Source organism: Nanorana parkeri, unplaced genomic scaffold (assembly GCF_000935625.1).
Source record: "Nanorana parkeri isolate BGI_ZX_2015 unplaced genomic scaffold, ASM93562v1 scaffold459, whole genome shotgun sequence".
Lineage (NCBI taxonomy): Eukaryota > Metazoa > Chordata > Amphibia > Anura > Dicroglossidae > Nanorana > Nanorana parkeri.
In genome coordinates this window covers 766,753-789,679 of record NW_017306727.1, presented here as the reverse complement: position 1 = coordinate 789,679, position 22,927 = coordinate 766,753, and the positions used below count along the sequence as shown (strand labels likewise).

The window sequence follows — 22,927 nt, the reverse complement described above, 5'->3', positions numbered from 1 at the left end:
GAGTCGGCTTCCTGGCCAATCAGAAAGCCGGGCGCGTGTCATTACCACTTCCTGAAAGCCAGAAAGCCAACTCCATGCTTTCTCATCCCCTAGTGACGTGAAGCATGGGGACGGCTTCCCTGCTAATCGAGAAGCTGGGTGGCGAGTTTTTACACACCATCCGGCTAATCAGGAAGCCAGGTGGAGAGTCATTATACGCCGCCTGGCTTCCTTAATGGGACTTCCGGTATCAGTATGGGCGAGTATTAATAAAAATATATATATATATATATAGGTACTCGTACTCTATACCGAAAAAACGATATCTGTGCATCTCTTCTGCCAGTCAAAAACGTGCATAGATTCACAAATGACTGCATGCAAAACCTATGCTGCCTAGGTGTGAATCAGGCCTAAAATGGGTTTCATGTGCACTCCAGTGCATTTGCATGCCTTTTTGATGCATTTCCATGTGTTCCAGTGCATTCCAGACCAGAAAAAAATGAGACAAGCAGCATTTTTTTTTGTCTAGAGCGGAATAGACTGCGCTGATGTGAACAGAGCCCAGAAATACCATGGGGATACATTGGGATGCTTTTTTGGTCCAGGTACAAACTGTTCTGGTCCGGACATGGTGTAAACAAGCCCTCACTGTCATGGCGGTAACCAAGAAGCTCAGTTCACACAGACTTTCACTGTCATGCTAGGACTGCTGCCGAGAACTCCCAGCTGGAAATTTTACCCTGTCTCATAGCTGCCAAAACTGAGCAAAAGATTGTGTAGCATTTCTAAAAGCAATTATTATTATGTTGTCCATCACTTTCAAATGCCAGTCAAAGCATCTTATTTTTCTTACAAGTAACATGAGCTTTCTTAACAAGGTAACCCCTATGGACGTTATGTATGGGGTGATCCTCACTATATCTGTAGAATGTGAGCTCAGAAGGTAAAACAGACAACTATATTGTCCCAGGAAAGGGCACTGACACTTGGGGGCCACACTTCTAACACTTCTAACAAAGCACTTACAATCCCACGATTATACCATAAAAAGAAAAAAAAAAAAGAGAAAGGGGAAAAATAAACATATTTCACTAAAAAAGAATTTTAAACATTTTACATGGCCTACCAATAAGCCATTAAAACGCACAGTATCTTCTGTTTCGAAAGGTGTTAATGTAGTGTTCATACAGTTTCAGCTAGCCATGCTAATGCAGTTAAAATAAAACCAAGTGTGAACTGCATATGCATGAATTACACAATAACACCTTTGCTTTTAAGCACAATTTTTTTTCTTTACAGGTTTACACTGCTTTACTTTAAACTGCAAAGGGAACCCTGCTTGAAAGTTTAACCTGAACAGAGGCAGCATGAAGTGTTATTGCAAAACCACTAGCTGAAATCTAAACAGTTGGAAGAGGAAAGCCAGCAAAGAAAATATGATGCACATAGTTCTAGGAGGTGCGGTATGCCCACTGAAATAATGGCTGAAAGAACTCCACAAATATGCAGTCTTCACACTGCACAGTGCATACACTTTCTCTGGACTAGTGCCTCTTGGCTCAGGTTCCATAGAAAAACAACAACTGAAATTAGAATGCTGATTTTCCATTTGGGGAACTGCTCGTTTCACCTATTCTGACCAGTCCTCATCTAAAATATGTATGAATAATGATGTGCCAACAGCATGTGAAGATGAACGAAGCTTCACATGTAAAGAGAAAGCACAATTTGAACAAACTCCTTCAAACACACAGGACTATGCAAAGGTTTTAGGCAGGTGTGAACAAATGCTGTACCGCAAGAATGCTTTCAGAAATAAAAGTGATAGTTTATTTTTTATCAATTAATAAAATGGAAAGTAAATGAACAGAAGAGAAATCCAAATCTACTCAATATTTGCTGTGACCACACTCTGCCTTCAAAACAGCATCAATTCTTTTAAGTACACTTGCACACAGTTTGTGAAATAACTCGGCAGGTAGGTTGTTCCACACATCTTGGAGAACTAACCACAGATCTTCTGTGGATGTAGGCTGCCTCAAATCCTTCTGTCTCTTCATGTAATCCCAGACAGACTCCATGATGTTGAGATCGGGGCTCTGTGGGGGCCAAACTATCACTTCCAGGACTCCTTTTCCTTTTTTACACTGAAGATAGTTCCTAATGACATTGGCTGTTTGTTTGGAGGCGTTGTCCTGCTGCAGAATAAATTTGGGACCAATCACATGACTCCCTGATGGTATGGCATGACGGATAAGTATCTGCTTGTATTTCTTAGCATTGAAGACACTATTGATCCTGACCAAATCTGCAACTCCATTGGCAGAAATGCAGCCCCAGACTTGCAAGGCACCTCCACCATGCTTCACGATTGCCTGCAGACACTCATTATTGTACTGCCCTCCAGCAAACAAAGTGCTTCCTGATACAACCAAATACTTCAGATTTTGACTTAACAGTCCAGAGCACCTGCTGTCATTTTTCTGCAGGCTTGCGGCCCAAAAGTTATGCCTCCGACATGGAAACAAGGCTTAGTGACTCAACTATGCACGAAAACATAGGACTGGGGTGCAGAAAAATGGGGTTAAGGTTAGAGCTGCAACAGTTAAATCGATTTAGTCGATTAAAATCGACGATTGAAAACGTTGTCAACGTTTTCGATAGTCGATTCGTCGGCTATCGATTCCACCCCATTCCACCATCATACCCGTCCTCTGCACCCCATTCCACCATCATACCCATCCTCTGTACTGCCCTCCAGCAAACAAAGTGCTTCCTGATACAACCAAATACTTCAGATTTTGACTTAACAGTCCAGAGCACCTGCTGTCATTTTTCTGCAGGCTTGCGGCCCAAAAGTTATGCCTCCGACATGGAAACAAGGCTTAGTGACTCAACTATGCACGAAAACATAGGACTGGGGTGCAGAAAAATGGGGTTAAGGTTAGAGCTGCAACAGTTAAATCGATTTAGTCGATTAAAATCGACGATTGAAAACGTTGTCAACGTTTTCGATAGTCGATTCGTCGGCTATCGATTCCACCCCATTCCACCATCATACCCGTCCTCTGCACCCCATTCCACCATCATACCCATCCTCTGCACCCCATTCAACCATCATACCCGTCCTCTGCACCCCATTCAACCATCATACCCGTCCTCTCCATTCTTGCACTCCATTCCATCATCATAACCATCCCCTGCACCCCATTCCACCATCATACCTGTCCTCTCTATTCCATCATACCCGTCCTCTGCACCCCATTCAATCATCATCATACAGTTAAATCGATTTAGTCCACTCCATTCCACCATCCTACCCATCCTCTCCATCCCTGCACCCCATTCCAACATCATACCTGTCCTCTCCATTCCATCATACCCATCCTCTGCACCCCATTCAATCATCATCATACCCATCCTCTCCATCCCTGCACTCCATTCCATCATAACTGTCCTCTGAACCCCATTCCACCATAACTGTCCTCTCCATCCCTGCACTCCATTCCACCATCCTACCCATCCTCTCCATCCCTGCACCCCATTCCAACATCATACCTGTCCTCTCCATTCCATCATCATACCCGTCCTCTGCACCCCATTCCATCATCATACCCGTCCTCTCCAATAACACCGGCTATAGCCATACCCATCCTCTCCATCCCTGCACTCCATTCCACCATCATAACCGTCCTCTCCATCCCTGCACTCCATTCCACCATCATAACCGTCCTCTCCATCCCTGCACTCCATTCCACCATCATACCCGTCCTCTCCATCCCTGCACTCCATTCCACCATCATACCATCCTCTCCTTCCCTGCACTCCATTCCATCATCATACCCGTCCTCTGCACCCCATTCCACCATCATACCCGTCCTCTCTATTCCTGCATCATACCCGTCCTCTCCAATAACAGCGGCTATAGAGGAATACATCAGATCCCAGCAATAGTACATTATACAGCGCAATGCAGAATACCAGCAGCTACAGAGTACTACAAATCCCAGCAATAGTACATTATAGTATAATGTACTATTGCTGGCATTTGTTGTATTCCTCTGAAGCTGCTGGTATTCTGCATTGCGCCGCTGTATATTGTACGATGCTGGCATCCAAAGATAAACTTTTGGATTAAAAAAAAAAAACTCCAAGAAAAAAAAGTATATTGTTTTGTGAATTGAAGGTTATTCCACCAAAGTGCCAAGATACAAAAGATTTCATATACAAGGTGTCCGCTACTGTCTTGAGAGAAGAGGGAAGTCCAGTTCTTCCCAAGATAGGAAAACGAAACCGAAGGCCCAGAAGCACAACTGCACAAAAGGGTAAATACCTTAAAATTTGCAGTTTGAGAAACAGATACCTTACTGGTCCTCAGTTGTTTCCTTAAATAGTACACGCTAAATACCAGTGTTATCTGCAGAAGTGAAAGGATGACTCCAGGATATTAGCCCTAAAGGCATTTATGTAAGACAGAGCAGAAGAAAGTATGTAGCATGAAAATGATCTCAGCAAAACCTGTTTGGGTAAGAAGTAGGAAGCCGCAGTATAGATCCTAAGTCTATCAGGACCTTCAATGTAAAAGAGAAAAATTCCCTACAAAAGGTAGTCACACATGCGGGATGAGATACTCAACTTAGAGTTCAATGTTCTCCTAAATATTGTTTTAAAAAAATACAACAAAAAAAACTATAATGCCAAAGGCATAGAAATCCTTAAAGTGCTGCAAATTGAAGACTCTGATGAATACAAAGTTTGAAGAATAGAAAGGTTTTATTAAATTAAAAAAAAAGTTGTGACATTGTCAATGTATTATCCAATGCCATGCTGCCTTGCTGAATAGTATCAACTGCTATAAAGCACACGCCTCTTTTCGATTTATCTTTAGGATACAATATATCAGCTTAGGAACTACAGTAGAAACTTAAAGTGACACTAAACTCAGGAGTAAAATCTTAAAAATTAATTCAAGTACCTTAACGATTACCAAAAATGTATCTTATTTGTGTATCACGCAGTTGTAGAGCCTCAAATCATCTCTGAATTGGTGCCGACACTGTCCTTCCTTCTGGAGGGTGGCTACTTTTATTCCTCATGGTCCCTGTGTGTGTTGTAAAGTAGTCACCGCTCCAAGCTCACTCGCGCGATGGACTACAATCTCAGGTTAGTTTACTAATTTGTATCGATATTGTAGTCATCACAGGAGTGAGCTTGGAGCGGTGGCTATTTTACAACACACACAGGGACCATGGAGAACAAAAGTAGCCACCCTCCAGGAGGAAGGACAGTGTCATCACCAATTCAGAGATGATTTGAGGATCTACAGCCGAGTGATACACAAATACGATACATTGTTTTTAGGGTACTTGAATGCATTTTTAAGATTTAACTCCCGAGTTTAGTGTCACTTTAACAGCACATGCAAAACATGTCAGACATTTCAGGGTAATCTGCAGCATAGTGCTGTGCTATAGAAAACACGTAATCCCGGTATTGTGGCGCAACTCACAAAGACTAAAATGACAGTTATTTACAATAATAATAATAAGTGTTCAAAATACTGAATTTGAACATTACATTAGCCAGCATACTGAAATAAGCCACTGACTACTCCATAGGAAAAGGACAGAAAATTTGGATGTTACATCCATTGCCCTTCATTATTACCAACAGTTATACATGTAGCAAAAAGAGAACACACTTACTGCAGCAGGCCTTCAGCAGGGCCTCCCTTGAGAACATCAGAGATGACTATTGACGTTTCTCCACTCTGGAAATGAGGGTTATCTCTACCTCCTGATATTGCGATCCCAAATCCAAATCCTGGGGCCTGTGGGGAAAAACCATTTATTTTATCAGTGTTATAACTTGACAGGTGAGAAGCAAATAATTCTCTCAGCTACATTGCCAGCCATTGGCATCTACAGCAAGTGATGTAGAAGACTGTTCTTCTAAGTCAAACTAATGTATTCGATTTACCATGCACATTCATACTCCAAACTTAGGCTCCATTCACACGTAGCGGTTTCCGCGCAGAATTAAACCGCGCAAACAGTAACATACACGTGGATCCTGCGCGCTTGTGGCTATTACTATAGCTGGAATGTGCAGAATCGGCCCAAAACATTGTGCTTGGACTATTTTGCAGGATGTGAGTTTCGTACCGTGGTGCTGCCGCATTAGTCTGAACATTGCAATGCGTTGGTTTTTATGTTTAGCGCATTTCCGTATGTGCGGGAAAACCGCTCGCGTGTGAATGGAGCCTTAGCTTCACATACTATAAATGATTAATGCATATCTGTACATTCAACACAAACAATGACCTGCAGCTCTATATACGCAGCTATACTACTTTTTAGTACTACCTGGATATGTTCTTCTTGGCCAACTAATAAACTCTCAGCCCCTACAGACAGTATGCAGATATGGGGAGAAGAGCAAAAACTCTTAGCAGCCTCAGTCACCACCTTTCTAACAGTTCTCCCATTTACTACCAATGTAGAAGAAACACCCAAACATTCTGCTCAACCTCTCCTGAAAAGCACACTGAGGCAAGAGAGAATAGCACTTTCCAAACCGAAGAAGCATGGAACGCCATGACATAAACCAGGGTTGTGGCATGTGCCCGCTCTGCATGCCTAGACTGAACTGAAATTTGCCCTCATTGTTTCCCATAGCCTATGTAGCTGAAATAACCAGCAACAAAACAAGCAGAAAACGTTTTTCAGGCAGCAACACTTGTATGTATAAAGTTTTACATAGATTTCACAGAATATGTTACAGCAACAACAGGGATAGAGCAGCAAAAACAGATAGACTATTTATAAAAGAAACCTGCAGAAAACCGACCTGTTGTATAGGTTCTTACAATGTGTTTATTTAGAATGGTTCACATATAATGCTATGCAGAAGAACACCTTGACATGTAACCATACAGCTCAGGAAAATACTATTCTACTTATTTACTAAATAATTATTGGTTTGTATGTTCATTGTCTTTTGTTGTTTGACTAAATGAGGATATGTACAATGACATGTCTAATTGTAATTCACGCACTTTGATTCATCTTCTGTACGCCAAGGTTAAAGCAGTTACTCTTTATGTATTCTGGTGTTATTGATTTGTTGTAGTCCTCTATAGCTGGTGATATTCTGCATTGCGCTGTATAATGTACTATTGCTGGGTTTTATATTCCTCTATAGTCGGTGCCATTTTGCATTCATTGATGTATAATTTTACACTTTCCTTTTCACTATATTGCACACCACACTATTTTTTTCCACCGCTCCAAGCTTGCTCCTGTGATGGACTACAATCTCAATACAAACTAGTAGTCCATCACTGGAGCCATTTTTTTTATTGTTTATCCGATTAATCGAACTTAATAATCGGCTAACTAATCGATTTTGAAAATAATCGTTAGCTGCAGCTCTATATAGCTACATATTCTCTGCTGATATATTTAACTGCTGCATAAAAGTTGTTGTGCATGGCAATACCACGGTGAAATGTGGCATCATAGTCACCCAAGATTCTCAGCCAAAGGGGCGGATGGGTTGCAGGAACTAAGTACTTTTAGGTCCAGTTCACACCGCATAAGTAAAGCCTCCCATGTTCTGGGCCAGGAGGGGTCGTGGTGCACGAATGCATCTAGTATAGTTAGCACTTGTGTTTTAGTAAGTAATAATTGTGACTACAAAAAGTCCTTTCCTATTTTCAGTAAATCTATCTCCGACACAACGTGCATGCACTATTTTTTGCAATTGCACCTCACTGGACCATGAGCATTGCTATACCACGCATTCTGGTTGCGGTGCCATTGACTTGAATGCACAGCCACGTCCTCTCCCGCCCCAGAACGCAGGGTGTTGGCCGGGATGTAATTAAGTGCGTTCCAGCAGCTAATCATGAAGGAACACACTGGAGATGGTGTGAACCAGCCCTTAAACCCTAGGCTCAATTCAGACCTTACATAGTATTTGAGGTTGAATAAAGACATATGTCCATCAAGTCCAACCTATTGTGTGTGTGTATAGGTCCTTGAGGCATCTCAAGAGTACCTGTACCTCCGTATATTACGGTCTCTCAGGAAATCGTCTAAAAGCCTCTTGAATGATTCCACACTATTTGCTGAATCACTGCTTGTGGCAACGAGTTCCAGACCCTAACCGCTCGAACTGAGAAGAACCCCCTTCGCCCCTTGTGTTTGAATTTTTTTTCTGCCAGTTTTAGGTGGTGGCCTCTAGTCTTTGTTACGGAAGTGTCTTCGTGCACAGTATTTACACATGACTGGACAAATCTCATTGGGATCTAGGAGACAGCTGAAAAATTGGGAGCAATAGGTTACCATGAGATGTCATGTGATACAACGCACATGCGATGGCTTGGTGCATTGAGGTGTCGTGAAAAAAATAATGGCACCACAGTGTAGATAACATTGCAACATGCGATCCAGGATCCCGTGCACCATCGCATGTGCTCCCACATCACAAGATGTGAGCGGAGCCTCAGTAAAGCATGAGTGTAACTAAATCAGAAATGCAGACTTATACAATCCTGGTGGACATTGTTCTGTCTTTTTGGACATATATACACACTTTACTAAAGGGTAATTACTAGGGATGCACCAGAATTTTCAGCAACCTAAACATTTGGGCCAAAAATGGTACAATGGACAAAATCCCCATAGTACCAAAACAGCCGAAAATGTGGTTAATCCCCAGCATCTCCCCTCTATGCTGGGTGCCGACTTCAAGGTTGACCTGTGTCCGCAGCGGGGATCAGAGCGGATCCAGCTGCCGGCACCCAGCAGGGAGGAGTGACCTATGAGGAGGCCAAGCAGGGCAGTGTGGGGAGAAGAGACCAGGAGAGCCTTGATACAGTGGTACCTCGGTTCGCGAACAATTCGGTTTGCGAACAGGAAGTTCTGCAAAATGTTGCTTCCGTTCACAAACTCCGAATCGGGTGACAAACACAACTGCAGCCATCTTCCCTGCTCTGACACTAGTTGTGGCTTCTTCTAGTCGAGATCGCGGTCTGATCACAGTTTGATTCGGTTCACAACCAGAATCGTGGAACGAATTAAGTTCGTGAACCGAGGTACCACTGTATTTCCCAAAACCCTTAACAGTAAAGTAAAAAAACTAAAACATACAAATAAAAAAAAATACATTTTAAAAATGTGAAAAGGTTGGGGGGGAAAAAAAAAAGTAATTTTCAGTTTTGGCCTGACAAGTTTTTACGTGTCTACAAATTTAAAAATTCGGGGCATCCCTAGTAATTGCACAGACACACTTAACCTATGAATACTGTGACACACGCACATTACTGATCCATTTGCTTTCCTCCACAGATATGTAATTGGTGCTTAATGTCGCCTGCACTTGCAGGTCCCCTATGCGTGCATATACACACACAACTGATTCATAATATCCATGGCTGACACACACACTCATGTAACACGTGCATAGTGTCCCTTGCGTGTATTTTGGCTACTGCTATGAAGAAAAGAAAAAACGCACAGCAAAGCAAGGTTTTAAAGCCTGTATGTCAAGCCAAGGGCATTTAGTGTGTGTTAACACAATGCAAGTGTTACCAGCTAAAACTAATTCGATGGATAAACCGTGAAATAAAACCAAAAGCTAGTGCAATAAAATAATTCAACTACGCTAAAATTCAAAAACACACTTCTGTAAGTCCTTTCTATGAGCATTTCCCCAAAAATGTATGTTTTATCATTCATAAAAGGGAAAATTGAATTATTCAAACACCCAATAATTTGGAACCTTCAGAATGATTCCCTCCTTGTGTCTAGCACTTTTAATAAATGTAAACAAGCTACAAAGCCTACGAGTTAATCACTCCATTGGCATCTGAACTATTCCTTGTGACTAACCCACTGTAAGAATTAGGTTCACACACTGGCTGCTAATCCTACATAGGACAGACCTTTCATGCTGTGCAGCTTACTCATGCCTTACATATGCTACGAACAACAGACTGAGAAAGTCACATCTCTCTAAATGATTTACTGGAGGTGGCAGACCACACAAGAGTATAACACAACATACACCATAGCCAATACAGGTGACCATACTAAAATGAGTCCTATATACCGAGCTCCCTACTCTCCACAAGCCACCTCCCTATAGAATAATATTCACGAGACAGACGGCTTTCTCAGGAGCAAAATTATCATTTTCACCAGCAGTTTTAAGGTCACAACTTCAGTTTTCATAAAGTATTAGTTTACCCACACACTAGCAAATAACTTCCAGTGAGGTCAGATAAGGAAATGTGTACTCAGGGAAAGGAGCAGAAAAGCAGAACCCTTAGCAAAGCATGCTGTAATAATCCAATGGGAACTGTGACATGTACTGATCCTAGAATATTGTCTCTCGTGCTCTCTTGCTGGCGCTCTCTCTATATAAAACACACACACACACACACACACACACACACCGAGTATTTGGGCGAGTACTCAAAAGCCCAAATGCTCCCGATACTTATTTCAATACCGGTAACTTCCAGTATAAGGAAGCTGGGCAGCAAGTTATTACACACCGCCCGGCTTCCTGATTGGCTGGAAGGTGGCTCCATACTCCCTCGTCACCAGGGAGCATGGAGCTGGCTTCCCACCCAATCAGGAAGCCAGGGGGTGGGTAATGACTCGCCCCCGTCTTTCTGATTAGCCAGAAAGCTGGCTCTATGCTTCGTCACCTGGTGACATGGGAGCATGGAGCCAGCTGCCTGGCTTCCTGACTGGTCAGGAAACTGGCCAATCAGGAAGTCGGGCGGCGAGCCATTACCAGCCCCCCAGCTTCCTGATTGGCCAGAAAGCCGGATCCATGCTTCCTTGTCACCTGGTGACGAAGGAGCATGGAGATGGCTTCCAGGCTAATCAGGAAGCTGGGCAGCGAGTCATTACATGTGGCATGGCCCCCTTAATGGGACTTCTGGTATCGGCGAGTACCAAAAAAATAAATAATTTGTACTAATGTAACGGCAATGCCTGGGCAAAACGGTCCACACACACACACACACACACACACACACACTTCTCATCGTTCACTTCTGTCTTGCGATGGTTGTAAGGTAATTAAAAAAACGTACGATCTGCCTATCTTGGACAGGCAGATCGTACTTGCGATGATCGCAAGCTCGCCCCGCTGAGGGGCTTGCGCACACCGGCCCGTCCGGCTTTTATCTTACGAACATGCTACACACCCGCCGAAAATCGTACGATTCTCGGCGGGTTTTCGGACATGTTACTAAGATAAAAGTCGTGGGACCTTACAGTAGTGGAGGTCGCACGGCTTCCACACACCTTACGATAATCGTACGATCGCGGGATTTCCCGCGATTATCGTACGATTAACGTAAGGTGTGTGGGCACCTTTAAGGGAGCTGACAACACAGCTTCCTCATTGGAATATTAAGATTTGCTCAGATAGCTATAATAAAGGCTGACCGTCCCATACACAAATCAGCTATTTCTCCAGAACTGAAAGATGTAGGAATCTGCAAGAAAGTGAGTGAAAAACCTTGCAATGCACATAGATCACCGAGAGGGGATTGCTTTTTTTTTTCCCCTCTCTCAACAAAACTGGAATTACACTTTAAATATATACTCTACTCTGGAAACACCTGGCTTTGGGCTATTACAGGGTTGCCCACAATTTTTCGTCTGGAGATCTACTTTTCAAATGACGAGCACAATGAGATCTACCAATGAAAAAGCACCTACATTCAAGGGCGTGGCGGTGTATTTAAGTCAATGGCACCGCTGCCACGCCCCTGCCCACAGTGCGATCGCCTGCACCTGAAACGCAGGCACTAATGTGATCTGGGCCAGTGCGATCTGCAAAAATGCTGCAAGCACTATTTTTGCAGATCCCACTGGACTGGAACGCAGGCACTAATGTGGCTGGGGGTGTGGCTGCGGTGCCATTGACTTCAATGCACCGCCACTGCCCCTCCCGCCCCTGAACGTAGGGAGGCGGCCGGCTTATGTTCCAGTGCGTTCTAGATGGTGAATACTCTGGAACGCAGACTTTGTGTTGTGAACTGGCCCCTCTCTCTTGGCTGTCTCTTCTCTCTCGCCTCGCTCTCTCCCGTTTCTATCTGCTGTCTCTTCTCTCTCTCTCTCTCTCTCTCTCTCCTCTCACTTTCTCTGCTGTCTCTTCTCTCGCTTTCTCTCTCCTGTGTCTTTTCTTACTGGTACTCAAAATCCGAGCTGATCTCCTAATTTTCCAGCAACCCCTCTGCATTCACTTCTGAAGCTTAGTGACAAATCACTGACGGTAAGCGATTTGTAGCAGTGAACGTTAACATAAGTTTGATCTGAAGCTGTGAAAAACTACTTAAAAGGTGAGAGGATTATTTTTATTATTATTTTTAGGCATGCTGTGTGAAAAAGGAACCTAAAACATAAAAGAGAGTTTCTCAAATGTGGTTACAAAAGTGGAAATACCCTTTAAGAGGGCTCCACAGGGATAAAGGGCGGTTTTGAAGCATAAACTGGTCATTCAATCAGTGTTTTTTCTCAATCAGTCCAGCTCTGCGCGCTGAACGAGAATAAAAAAACAAAACGTGATTCCACCAAACTGTTTGGGAATCGCCCCAGCTGGCTATTTTATTCTGATAGCCGCCACTGTAAAGGTGTCCATACACCTTACAATTATCTGCAGATTTTCTGTGGTCAGATGGAAAAAGTGCAACAGATTGGCCCAGGTGGAGATTACTCCATCCACACAGTTAAGTGTAGATGGAGGAATCTGTTGCACATTTTCCATCTGACCACAGAAAATCTGCAGATAATTGTAAGGTGTGTGGCCAGCTTTAGAATACACAAACAACGACAGCAGCTGACTGGATGCAGTGACTGTTCAGCTGATAATTTAAAAAGGAGAACTATTGGGAGAGTGAAATGCACGCAACCATAGTTAGAGCCGATGTGTGACACTGCAACTGTCGCACATCAGCTCTATAGTAGATTGAGAACTGAGCGATCACAAACCACTGATCACTTAGCTCACGATCTTCTCCCTGCAGAAAGGGGTGACTGTCACCGTTTCTCCAGTACCGACTGGAGGGACAGACATGGGAGGGGGTGGGCACAGATGGTTCTGGCTCTAGAGAGGCAGAGCCAGCTGTCAATCAATCAGGCAGCGGGGGGAGGGGAGGGGGGATCCCGACAATATTGTTGGGATCTTTCCTGGCTGCAGTGCAGCTCTGCACGGTCAGCAAATAGCGGGCTTTAGCAAACATACTTCTGTGACCCAAAGGACAATTAAAGCCACACAAAAAAAAAAAGTTTAGCCATAGTTTGCTTTTAAGCCCATCTACTACAAAAGTCGACTTCTGTCAAAAAGCGGTGACAGCGGGGTCATATACTGCTCGAATACGGGTCGAGTCAGGAGGACTTTGGCCAAAATCTGAGCAGGGTATGGCCAGCTTTACGTTACTTGCACCACAAGTGGCCTGCAATTGAGCACTGTCACCTTAGAAAGGTTTCTGCCCATGTCAGATTCACTCTAAGAGATGAACATTTGCATATTTCAATGTATCCAGTCAAATGCCTTTTCCATTATACTATACCGTGCCCGCTAAACTCTGAACTGCACAGAACCTGGATTTGTTGACTTACTCTTTATTTCTACATAAAAATTGACTGATGCGGAATTAAAAAATAACAAAACATCAAAGCATTTGCCACTGTATCATAATAGTCAATGCTGCACCAGGATGCCTTTAATCCCAGTCTACTAAAATTCCTGAGATAGAAATCTTCCATATGTATAAATAGAGACTTTCAGGATCTCCTACATTCAGCGCTATAATAAAAGGGTATGTTGATGTCTAGACAGTTAATTATGCTTCCCTGTGTTTATTCATTCAAAGCCATGTACAGCGAGTTACATACATGTATTATTTATTGTGAAGACAGAAGAAATTGAGGATCGTAGGCAGTCAAAACTGAAGCACATGCACTGTAAAAGCAAGGCGCTCCAACCAAAACTAATCTTCCCGTGTTGGAGTAGACAGTAGAGAATAACTAGCAACTGTGTATGAAGAGGGAAGGTTCTGATAGAATCACCCCTTTGTATTGTATAGTAACTTCCTTGCTGTAACCACTGCATGAGCCCTTCATAATACACGTCAACCCTCTGTATTAGATTTAACTCACCGAAGCCTTCATTCAGATGCAACAAAGGAACAAGATTGCCAGTCAAATAATGATAGTGATGGCTGACCTCACTGCTGGGCTGACCAGGTTAGTAAACCTGTCACTGTGTAAAACACAGTGAGGGGACAGTGAGGTGTGCACGACAACCTATCAGCTTCAATTTTTCGTCTTCAAGGCTTAACTGAACGATCTGAAGAGAGAAGCAAAGAAAAAAAAAATCCTGCATTCAGGAGGCAGCAGTATTGCCTCCTGAACACCGGGCAGCCGCTGCTTCCCCATTCTGGTGGAGTGGTGGTTGGTGGGAGGCAGCAGCTCATGTGAACAAGGCCTTAGTAAACTCCTCCCAGTATACCAGTATATATGACTATAACTTGTGAGAGAGAACACTGTGGCTCAACCAATTGGAACTGTTCCCTTAGGAGTACTTTTGATAGTTTCAGGGAGTATTTGTTTTTGTTAAAGTGACATTAAAACTAGATTTCCACTCATCCTCATAGTTAGAGCCGACCCGTGACAAAGAAGCTGTCACAGGTCAGCTCTATTGATTGGGGAGTGAGCAGAAACATGTTACCAATCCGCTCACTTCCCGATCGTCTCCCTGCAGTGAGCGATGACTGGCAGTCACCGCTCCCCCATGGATTCCCGCCTCTCCGATCCTCCAGCGCTGAGTGGAGGAACGAACAGGGGAGGGCACAGCTGGCTCTGCCTCTAGAGAGGCAGAGCGCGCTGCCACTCATGCAGCTGGGTGGATCTCAACAGTATTGTCGGGATCCATCCTCGGCTGCTGTGCTTTCAGTATATCTTGGGCATTGCCCGCGATATACTGAGCTTTGGGTCACAGGAGGAGGTTAGTATATGTCCTTCCATGACCCTAAAGAGAACTATGCGAAAAACACTTACCCCATAGTTCTCCTATAAGGACTTACCTTATGTGATGCCTCTTTATCCGAACATCTTCTTCCTTCCACTCATTTTCCAAAGTCCCTCCAGAGCTGGTGCCGGTCTCTGATCCACCGCAGACTCCTCAGGTCCCAACAGTGTCTGTCCGACGTCTGCGTCCATTGATCTTCTGTGCCGCTCTCCTCCTCTCCCCTCCGACACTCTGGACTGCACATGCACTTCCCCCTTCACAGCTTTCGGGAGCCGGGACCTCTGCAGCCGGAAGAGCGATGCTGACATAGGTAAGTTTGTTGGTATTTGCCAACTTTCATTTTTTTTTTTTTAAATGTTGGGGCAAATATCTACCGCTTACTAGCAGTAGATATTGGCCAAAAAAATTGACTTTAATGCTACTTTAAAATAAACGTTAAATAATCAGCAAGTCTACAGAAACCACAAATCTATTACTTGCACCTATAAGTATATTTTTTATAATTAAGGAACAGAAATGGCCTTTTAGAAATAAATATTTCTATAAGACAGCATGTTCCAGAAACCACAATGCACCAGGGTATACTTGATGGACATCCGAGTTGAGAAACGCCATAACACAGAAGATCTTACAAGGTGCCAAAATGTACCTTTTTTTGTAATACGTTCACTGCTTCTATATGACGAACCCTCTTGAAAATTCAGACCTCAGCCACCAAATACTTGTTCCAGGTCAGGAATGTAAACGACTGAATCCAGTAGATCAGCATTCAAGTTAGTTAACGACCTTATCCAGCAGAAGGTCAACAATAACATTCTGATACATTTCTCATGACAAGTTATGAATCATTGAGGAACCATTCCTAAAAGTTATGTAGTCAATGGGTGAGAAAAAAAAAACCTGACCACCTGAACCCTATTTTTGACTGACTCTCGGTGCCTTTCTGAACTTTGCTATATTTCGATACTATTCTTTACAGTGAGTAGTCTGGGCTTATTCCCTCAATTCCTGACAGATTTGTCCTTTATTCCAAAGACTGCTTACCAGTGCATAGAGCCTAGCCCACCACGGAAACCATGGTCCTATTTCACATTTGGAAAGTAAGGGCAGGAGCAAGCAAAATCGCAAGCCACATCTTGTAAATCAGATATAAGAAACTATACAAGCCGAGCAGCTCAGTTTTTATTTGCAATGCAGCGCTGGGTTTGAATGAAATTTTACCATTTATGAGCTTGTCTCTTCTATAAATTACACTCCTCTTTGACTTTTCAGTATCCACCGTTCTCTTATTACCAGGTCAATAAACAAAAATTAACAAAAGCTGTTGAAAACACAGCTCATTTGTCTGAAAATATCGGTAATATTTGAGTTAAAGCTGTTTAATTTCACAGCTCCACTCCGAAGACCAGAAAACACACGGACAAGGCTTATAAAATGACCTGGCATTAGTTCACACAATACAAATTGTAGTTTCTAAATATTGACATGTGCAATAAAAGAACCATTGTTCTTGCTGCAAGAGCACAGCATCACTGCTTGTTTACATGCACAGCTGTGGCATACAAAGCGCTGGGACAAGCTACCACACGGTGAAAGCCCTTGTTCATCGAAATAACTAATTTATGGGGGGGTAAAACTATTTTGGTGACGGTGCCTCTTTTCTTTGTTTGACCCTTTTTGACTTCTGCCTCCCCCCCATATAACGTAAGCATACTGCACATACAATTCAAGGCTTGACTCCTCTTGAGCCACAATATCAATGCTATTGCTTGTTTGCCCTCATAAGTGGTGTAAGCCTTGATTCACACCTGGGAGTCGGCACTTTCAGGCAGTGCTTTTGAGCGGTTTTTTATATTCATTTGTATTTATTAATTCATTTTTTATTAAATATTTTTTACTTTACTTTCAGGGGCTTTGGGGGAAATATTAGGGGTCTAAACAGACCCCTGATATTTCATTTTTAAAATAGAAAAAGAGATTGAGGACACAGAGTCCTCAATCTCTTTTTCTGTATCCCCTGTTATCAATGAACAGGAATCCTCTATACTGAGTGTTCCTGTTCATTGATAACATGAGGACAGAGTATGTTTACTATAACTACAATGATGAATGAACAGGAGGTGATGCAGATCACTTCCCATTCATTCATAATTGAGGCTATAGTACACATACCATGTCCTCAATTATCTACACTCAGCGATCCATCATCGCTGAGTGTTTGTAGACTGCTCTCCTCTCTGACAGCTGTCACAGGAGGCTGATCAAGCGGTGTAGGGAGGAGAGCTCAGCCTCCTGTGACAGCGCTGGCTGTCTCCGCCCCCACCCCGCTCTGCCGGACTGTGATAGGAGGCTGAGCGGTGTGGGAGGAGACGCCGGCCGCTCACAGCGCTCTCGTTCCGCATCGCTCGGCCGGCTATCACAGTTTCTCTCCTCCCCGCTGGGACACAGAGCAGCGCCCAGCGGGGAGGAAATAAATCACGGATGCGACGATGTATCGGCAGGAAAATGGCACTTTCTGCATTATGCCAAAAGTGCCATTTTCGGCCGATATATCGCTGCATCCCTAGTTTTAACACGTTTAAATTGAAGTCTATGGGGACAAAAGCGTTCAAATCTGCCTGAAAAGAAGCTCATGTACTTTATCAAGCTGCAGGTATTTTGCTAGATGACAGAAGGCTCAGATGTGAACACATAGAAAACATTGGGATTCTTTGCATTGAGCATTTTGTATTATTATTATTATTATTATTATTATTATATAGGATTTATATATTGCCAACAATTTGCTTAGCGCTTTACAATATAAGACATTACAATACAATTCAAGACAAGGTGGTAAGGAGGGTCCTGCCCCTGAAGGCTTACAATCTAAAAGGGAGGGTGAAGTGATACATGAGGAGGGAGCTGTGTGGGGATGAATTGTTTGAGAAAGTGATAGTTCAGTAGTTAGGTTGAGGTGGGATAGGCTTCCCTGAAGAGATGAGGAACGCCTAAGGGCAGTCAAGGTGGGAGATAGACGGACAGGTTGGGGTAAAGTGTTCCATGGGATGGGAGAGACTAGAGAAGCCCTGGAGGCGAGTATAGGAGGAGTTGACAAGGGAGCTGGAAAGCAGGAGGTCTTGTGAAGAGCAGAGGGGACGGTTAGGGTGATATTTTGAGACATGGTTTGAGATGTAGCCAGGGGCAGAGTTGTAGGAGGCTTTATAAGTGACTGTTAATATTTAGAATGTTATCCTCTGGGCAAGTAGAAGCCAGTGGAGGGATTGACAGAGGGTGGTTGCAGACACTGAGCCTTGAACTTCAAAGCACCTAGGTGTGAACAGGGCCCAACGCTTACTCTATATTGTAAAACCCTGCACAAGTCTTCCAGCTCTCAAATACAGTATACTGTATTTAATAAAATCTAATTTATATTAAAAAATGCTATCCACCGGTTTACTAAGGTGCCAGTGCAGTTCTAATCAACATTCAACAGCACCCTCAGTGTATTAGAAGTTACATCTAGTAAGTGTATGCATTCTAGAGCATAAAACATAAAAGGAGCTACATACAAAATACTAGGGATGCACCGATACCAGTAGCGGCACTGATACAGAGTATTTGGGCTAGTACTCACACTCGCCCAAATGCTCCTATACCTTCCCCGATACCGGAACTTAAGGTCAGAGCCTGCTCCCCAGGCAGTCAGGAAGCTGGGCGGATGAGTAATGACATGCCGCCCGGCTTCCCGATTGGCCCTGGAAGCCGACTTCCTGGCCAATCAGCATCGAACCGGCCGAACAGGCGGCTCGATGCTCAATGGATAGAAAGTCGGCTTGCCAGTCAATCAGCATATAGTCTTCCCGGGCAATCGGGCGGCATGTCATTACCTGCCATCCCGGCTTCCTGATTGCCTGGGAAGCCGGCTCCATGCCAGCGGAAGCACCGCTATCGGTTTTCGGTATCGGTGAGTACCGAAAGCAAAATATTGGTACTCGTACTCGATACCAAAAAAAAGATATCGGTGCATCCCTACAAATACATGCATATTTAGGTGTAAATAAGACTAAAATAGGCACAATAAGAGGGAAAGGTGCCATATGATCTAAAGCAGCTCTGCTCAATTTTCATTCAAGGCCCATCAATTACTTATTTACAACTAGGCTCATTCCTAACTTAAAATCGTCACACGGAGGGACCGGAAGTGCATTAGGCCATGCATAACCCCTTCTATGCTGGTGAATTCATGGGGTGTTCATAGATGGTCAAAAAATGACAGATACATACATGAGCAGTATGTGGTTTATACAAGCAGGGGTGGATGGAGCCAGTAGAAAAAAATTTTAGGAGCCGGATCCATTGACAGCAACTAAGCGATAAACTCAAAAGTTAGGCACCAGCTGTAATTTTTTTTTAGGAGCAGTGGCTACTCAGCTCTTGAGATCTCCCCAGCACTCTATACAAGCACTGCACAAATCACAGCTATCTCTCTGACATGAGGAAAGGTGTCCACAAATGTGACAGGGCAGTTAATCAAAACAGGAAATCACATGCACTCCATACAGCATCATATATAGACCTTCACGGAGAATTGGTGCTTGAGGACAACACAGATGGCGCCGTGTCAGATACAGTCCACAATAGGGCAGTTAACAATGCACATTTATGTCTATGGACATGTAAGAAGGGATGAGTGGGGTGCAGAAAACTTCAGCTTTAGGCCCCATTCACAATGAGCGTATTTCCGCGCGATATTGCTCTCCAATGCATGTCAATGGAGCTGAGCTTGTTGCTGTAGCGCGCCGCTTGTGCAGGGCCCTTTTTGGTGCAGATGTCGCGCGATTGTACTTAGCCCAATGCAAACATTTGCGCGATATCGCCCAGTAAACGCGCAAAATAACAATCGCGATTTGCAATCCACTCAGTGGGAATGGGGCCTTAGTGTCTGCCTATCTGTAGATGAACAATGAGAATTGGAGAAGATTTTCAAACCGGTCCATTCAAATGTATCTTTACAGAATGGACAGCCAGGACTTTGTGCAGGTACATTGGACATGAGATGGGTCTGTTTGAAAACAGCCAGGCCACGAGACACTCATCTCTTTTCTGTCCCCAGGACAGGTAAGGAGAGAAAGATTCCCAACAAGCAGTAACATCCGGGCAGAGTTTCTAATAAATCTCCACTCTAAGTAGGTAATAAAAACCACTCCTACTCGTCATTAGTTAGGAAGCAACACCAACCAGTTTCCTACAGACAGAAAACAGGCCCACAGCAATGTTTGCATATTCAGAGGTGCGCAAACACTTCCTGGAAACTTTACTCAAGCCAGTACCAAGTGAAGACAGAAGGGACTGTCAAATATCAGCTGTTACACATCCACAAGTAACAGGACAAACAGAGGAGCACATGTCAGGCTTCCAAAGAAGTTACCTGATGTTCACTATAAGTGTATGGTCTTCCAATGGAGAACTGAGTTATGTCCCCAAGAAGTGTATGGTACTGGCTAGTTTCAGAATATTTGCCAAGAAGGTGAGTTGAAAGGCAATTCTACTTCTAGTATGCGAGATGCCAGAAAACGTGGGTGATGCTGAGAAGACCGATCTTCTGGCACTAACCCATTTTCCCCAGGTGGTGTTCCTACACTGGGTGCAGGGAGTAGGTATGGACATAGTTACACAGGCAGATACAGATTTAAATACTAAGTAAAGCAGTACTGTATATATATTCCAAAGAAAAGTTTCCAAAAACTATTCTCAGATTTCACCATGAGTGCAGCAACTTAAATATACAAAGTTCAGTTCATAAGTGTCTCAATGGATTAGCACCCTGCACGATTAACCCCCAAAACATCATCTAAAAGTAGAGATGCACCAAAATGGTATATTGAGACCGAAACTGAAAATAAATGTTTTGTCAGGCTGAAACCAAAACCAACCTTTTTTTCCCCCCCAACCTTTTTTAATAATAATAATTATTATTATTACTCTCTTTTTTTTCACTATACTTTTAGGGGCTCTGGGAAATATTAGGGATCTAAACAGACCCCTGATATTTCCTACATCTCTTATTCTGCAGCCCCAGCACTAAATGAACAGGAATCCTTTATACTGAGTGTTCCTGTTCATTCATACCTTGTGGATATAGTATGAGTTACTATGTACACAATCAATGATGTAGATCACTTTCCATTAATTTATAACTGGTACATAGTAACTCATACTATCTCCAGTTATTTACAAACATACTCCAGTCTCCATCTTGAATCAGGTGTCACAGGACGCAGAGCAGGGCTCTCCATCCTGACACAGGAGGCCGAGCCGGGAGGTGTGGAAGGAGAGCTCGACCTACTGCAACGCTGACAGCAATCTCCTCCCCCACTGCTTTTCATCCCGAAACCTTCTCTCCTCCCCGCTGGGTGCTGACCGCTACATCGGAAGACACACATACCGGTGCCCAGCAGGAAGGAGAGAAGCTGGGAGGTACCGAATTTTCGTCCGAAATGTTTCGGCGGCCAAAATTTCGGTGCATCCCTAATCTAAACAGTTCCATGTGGGAATGCAGAATAATATAATCATGGATTGATGTTGGAAGGAGTAGTATACAACCCTAAAAATATTGTATGCAGAGTTCAATTATTACTTAAAATAAAAACTGTACGCCAAGAAAAGTATTATAAAATGTTGAATGAAAATCAAAACTTGTTCTTCAAAAATGAAGATACCTGTGCAGCCCAACACAACCAGTTTCTAAATGTTGTTTCTCTAAAGCAGGGCAGAAATAGGAATCTACTAAAGCTTGGTATACACTGGTAGATTTTCAAACAAACCTTTGTATGAAAAATCTCCTGATAAAAATGTGATAATCCCATCAATGTGCTGGCTATCAATGTTTACAGCCAGCTTAATGTGCACCCGACAACACAGTTCTACCATTTTAGATATGTCTTATACAGCAACTTCTTCATCCAGTTTAGCTTTTCTCAACCAATTTGCCTATCCGCTTCCTCAGGGGTTAGCTGGGCGGATCATGACATAATTGTCGGGATCCGTTTCAGCTGCGGCGTCTCAGTATACCGCAAGCTGCAGCTGAGCTTTGGGTAACGGGGGGACGCTAGTTTATGTCCTCCCGTTACCCTTCGAAGAACTATGGGGAAAAGCCCTAACCCCATCGTTCTCCTTTAAACCTTTTGCACAATTCCATTACCAATGTTGGCTGGAGTGTACCGTTAACATCTCAGAATGTTACATAAACCTTACTGGATACATTTTAAAAAAAAGTACCTGTGTGTGGCTTTGGAACGGTGTTCCCAGCTGCTGGCGGTGCTTCCTCTATCAATGGTTTAGGGCCATGTTCAAATGATACAGACCAGGGGCGTGTCTGCCTTACACCAGCTCATAGAGTATAAACACCGACATGAGCCAAAACATGCTCCCTTGTCATATTATAGACACAGGCAAAGATACAATGCTGCCAATGGCAGTAAACACCAGGCCTAAGCTATGGAGTACAGCACTGACGGTATGGGGCCACACATACTTATTTTTATCTAGTAAGACAGTCCACAGCTGCCTGAAGCCTATAGCAGGTTCTTGAGTAAGCACGGAGCTACTCTTTAATATAGTTGCATTAGAGATACGGTCACATTGTCCATGCAGGAAAAGGTGGCAGTGTCTCTGAAATGCCTCCACCTCTACTTCGACCCCCTTATTGACCCCACCAGCACTTACCTGATGCACCTTCCTCCTCCTTAGCCAGAGAGAATACCCGGCATCTGAGTATCAGGGTGTATATGATCTGCTTCCCTGTGACAATGCCTAGGCCTAGCAACCAAGCACTGCCACAATCCACCCCTGGGTCACTATCACAGCAGTTTTCAGCACTGGCTGCGGAGGAGGGAGCTGCGTG

At 43.6% G+C, this 22,927-nt stretch overlaps 1 protein-coding gene across 1 annotated transcript in view; it reads right to left on the bottom strand.

Annotated features, from left to right (window-relative positions):
* Positions 1 to 22,927, bottom strand: part of TJP1 (tight junction protein 1) — a 331,960-nt gene that overhangs the window by 63,570 nt on the left and 245,463 nt on the right. The window contains exon 5 of the mRNA XM_018560498.1: positions 5,688 to 5,812. Coding sequence (XP_018416000.1) covers positions 5,688 to 5,812 — 125 coding nt within the window. The remainder of the gene's footprint in view (positions 1 to 5,687; positions 5,813 to 22,927) is intronic.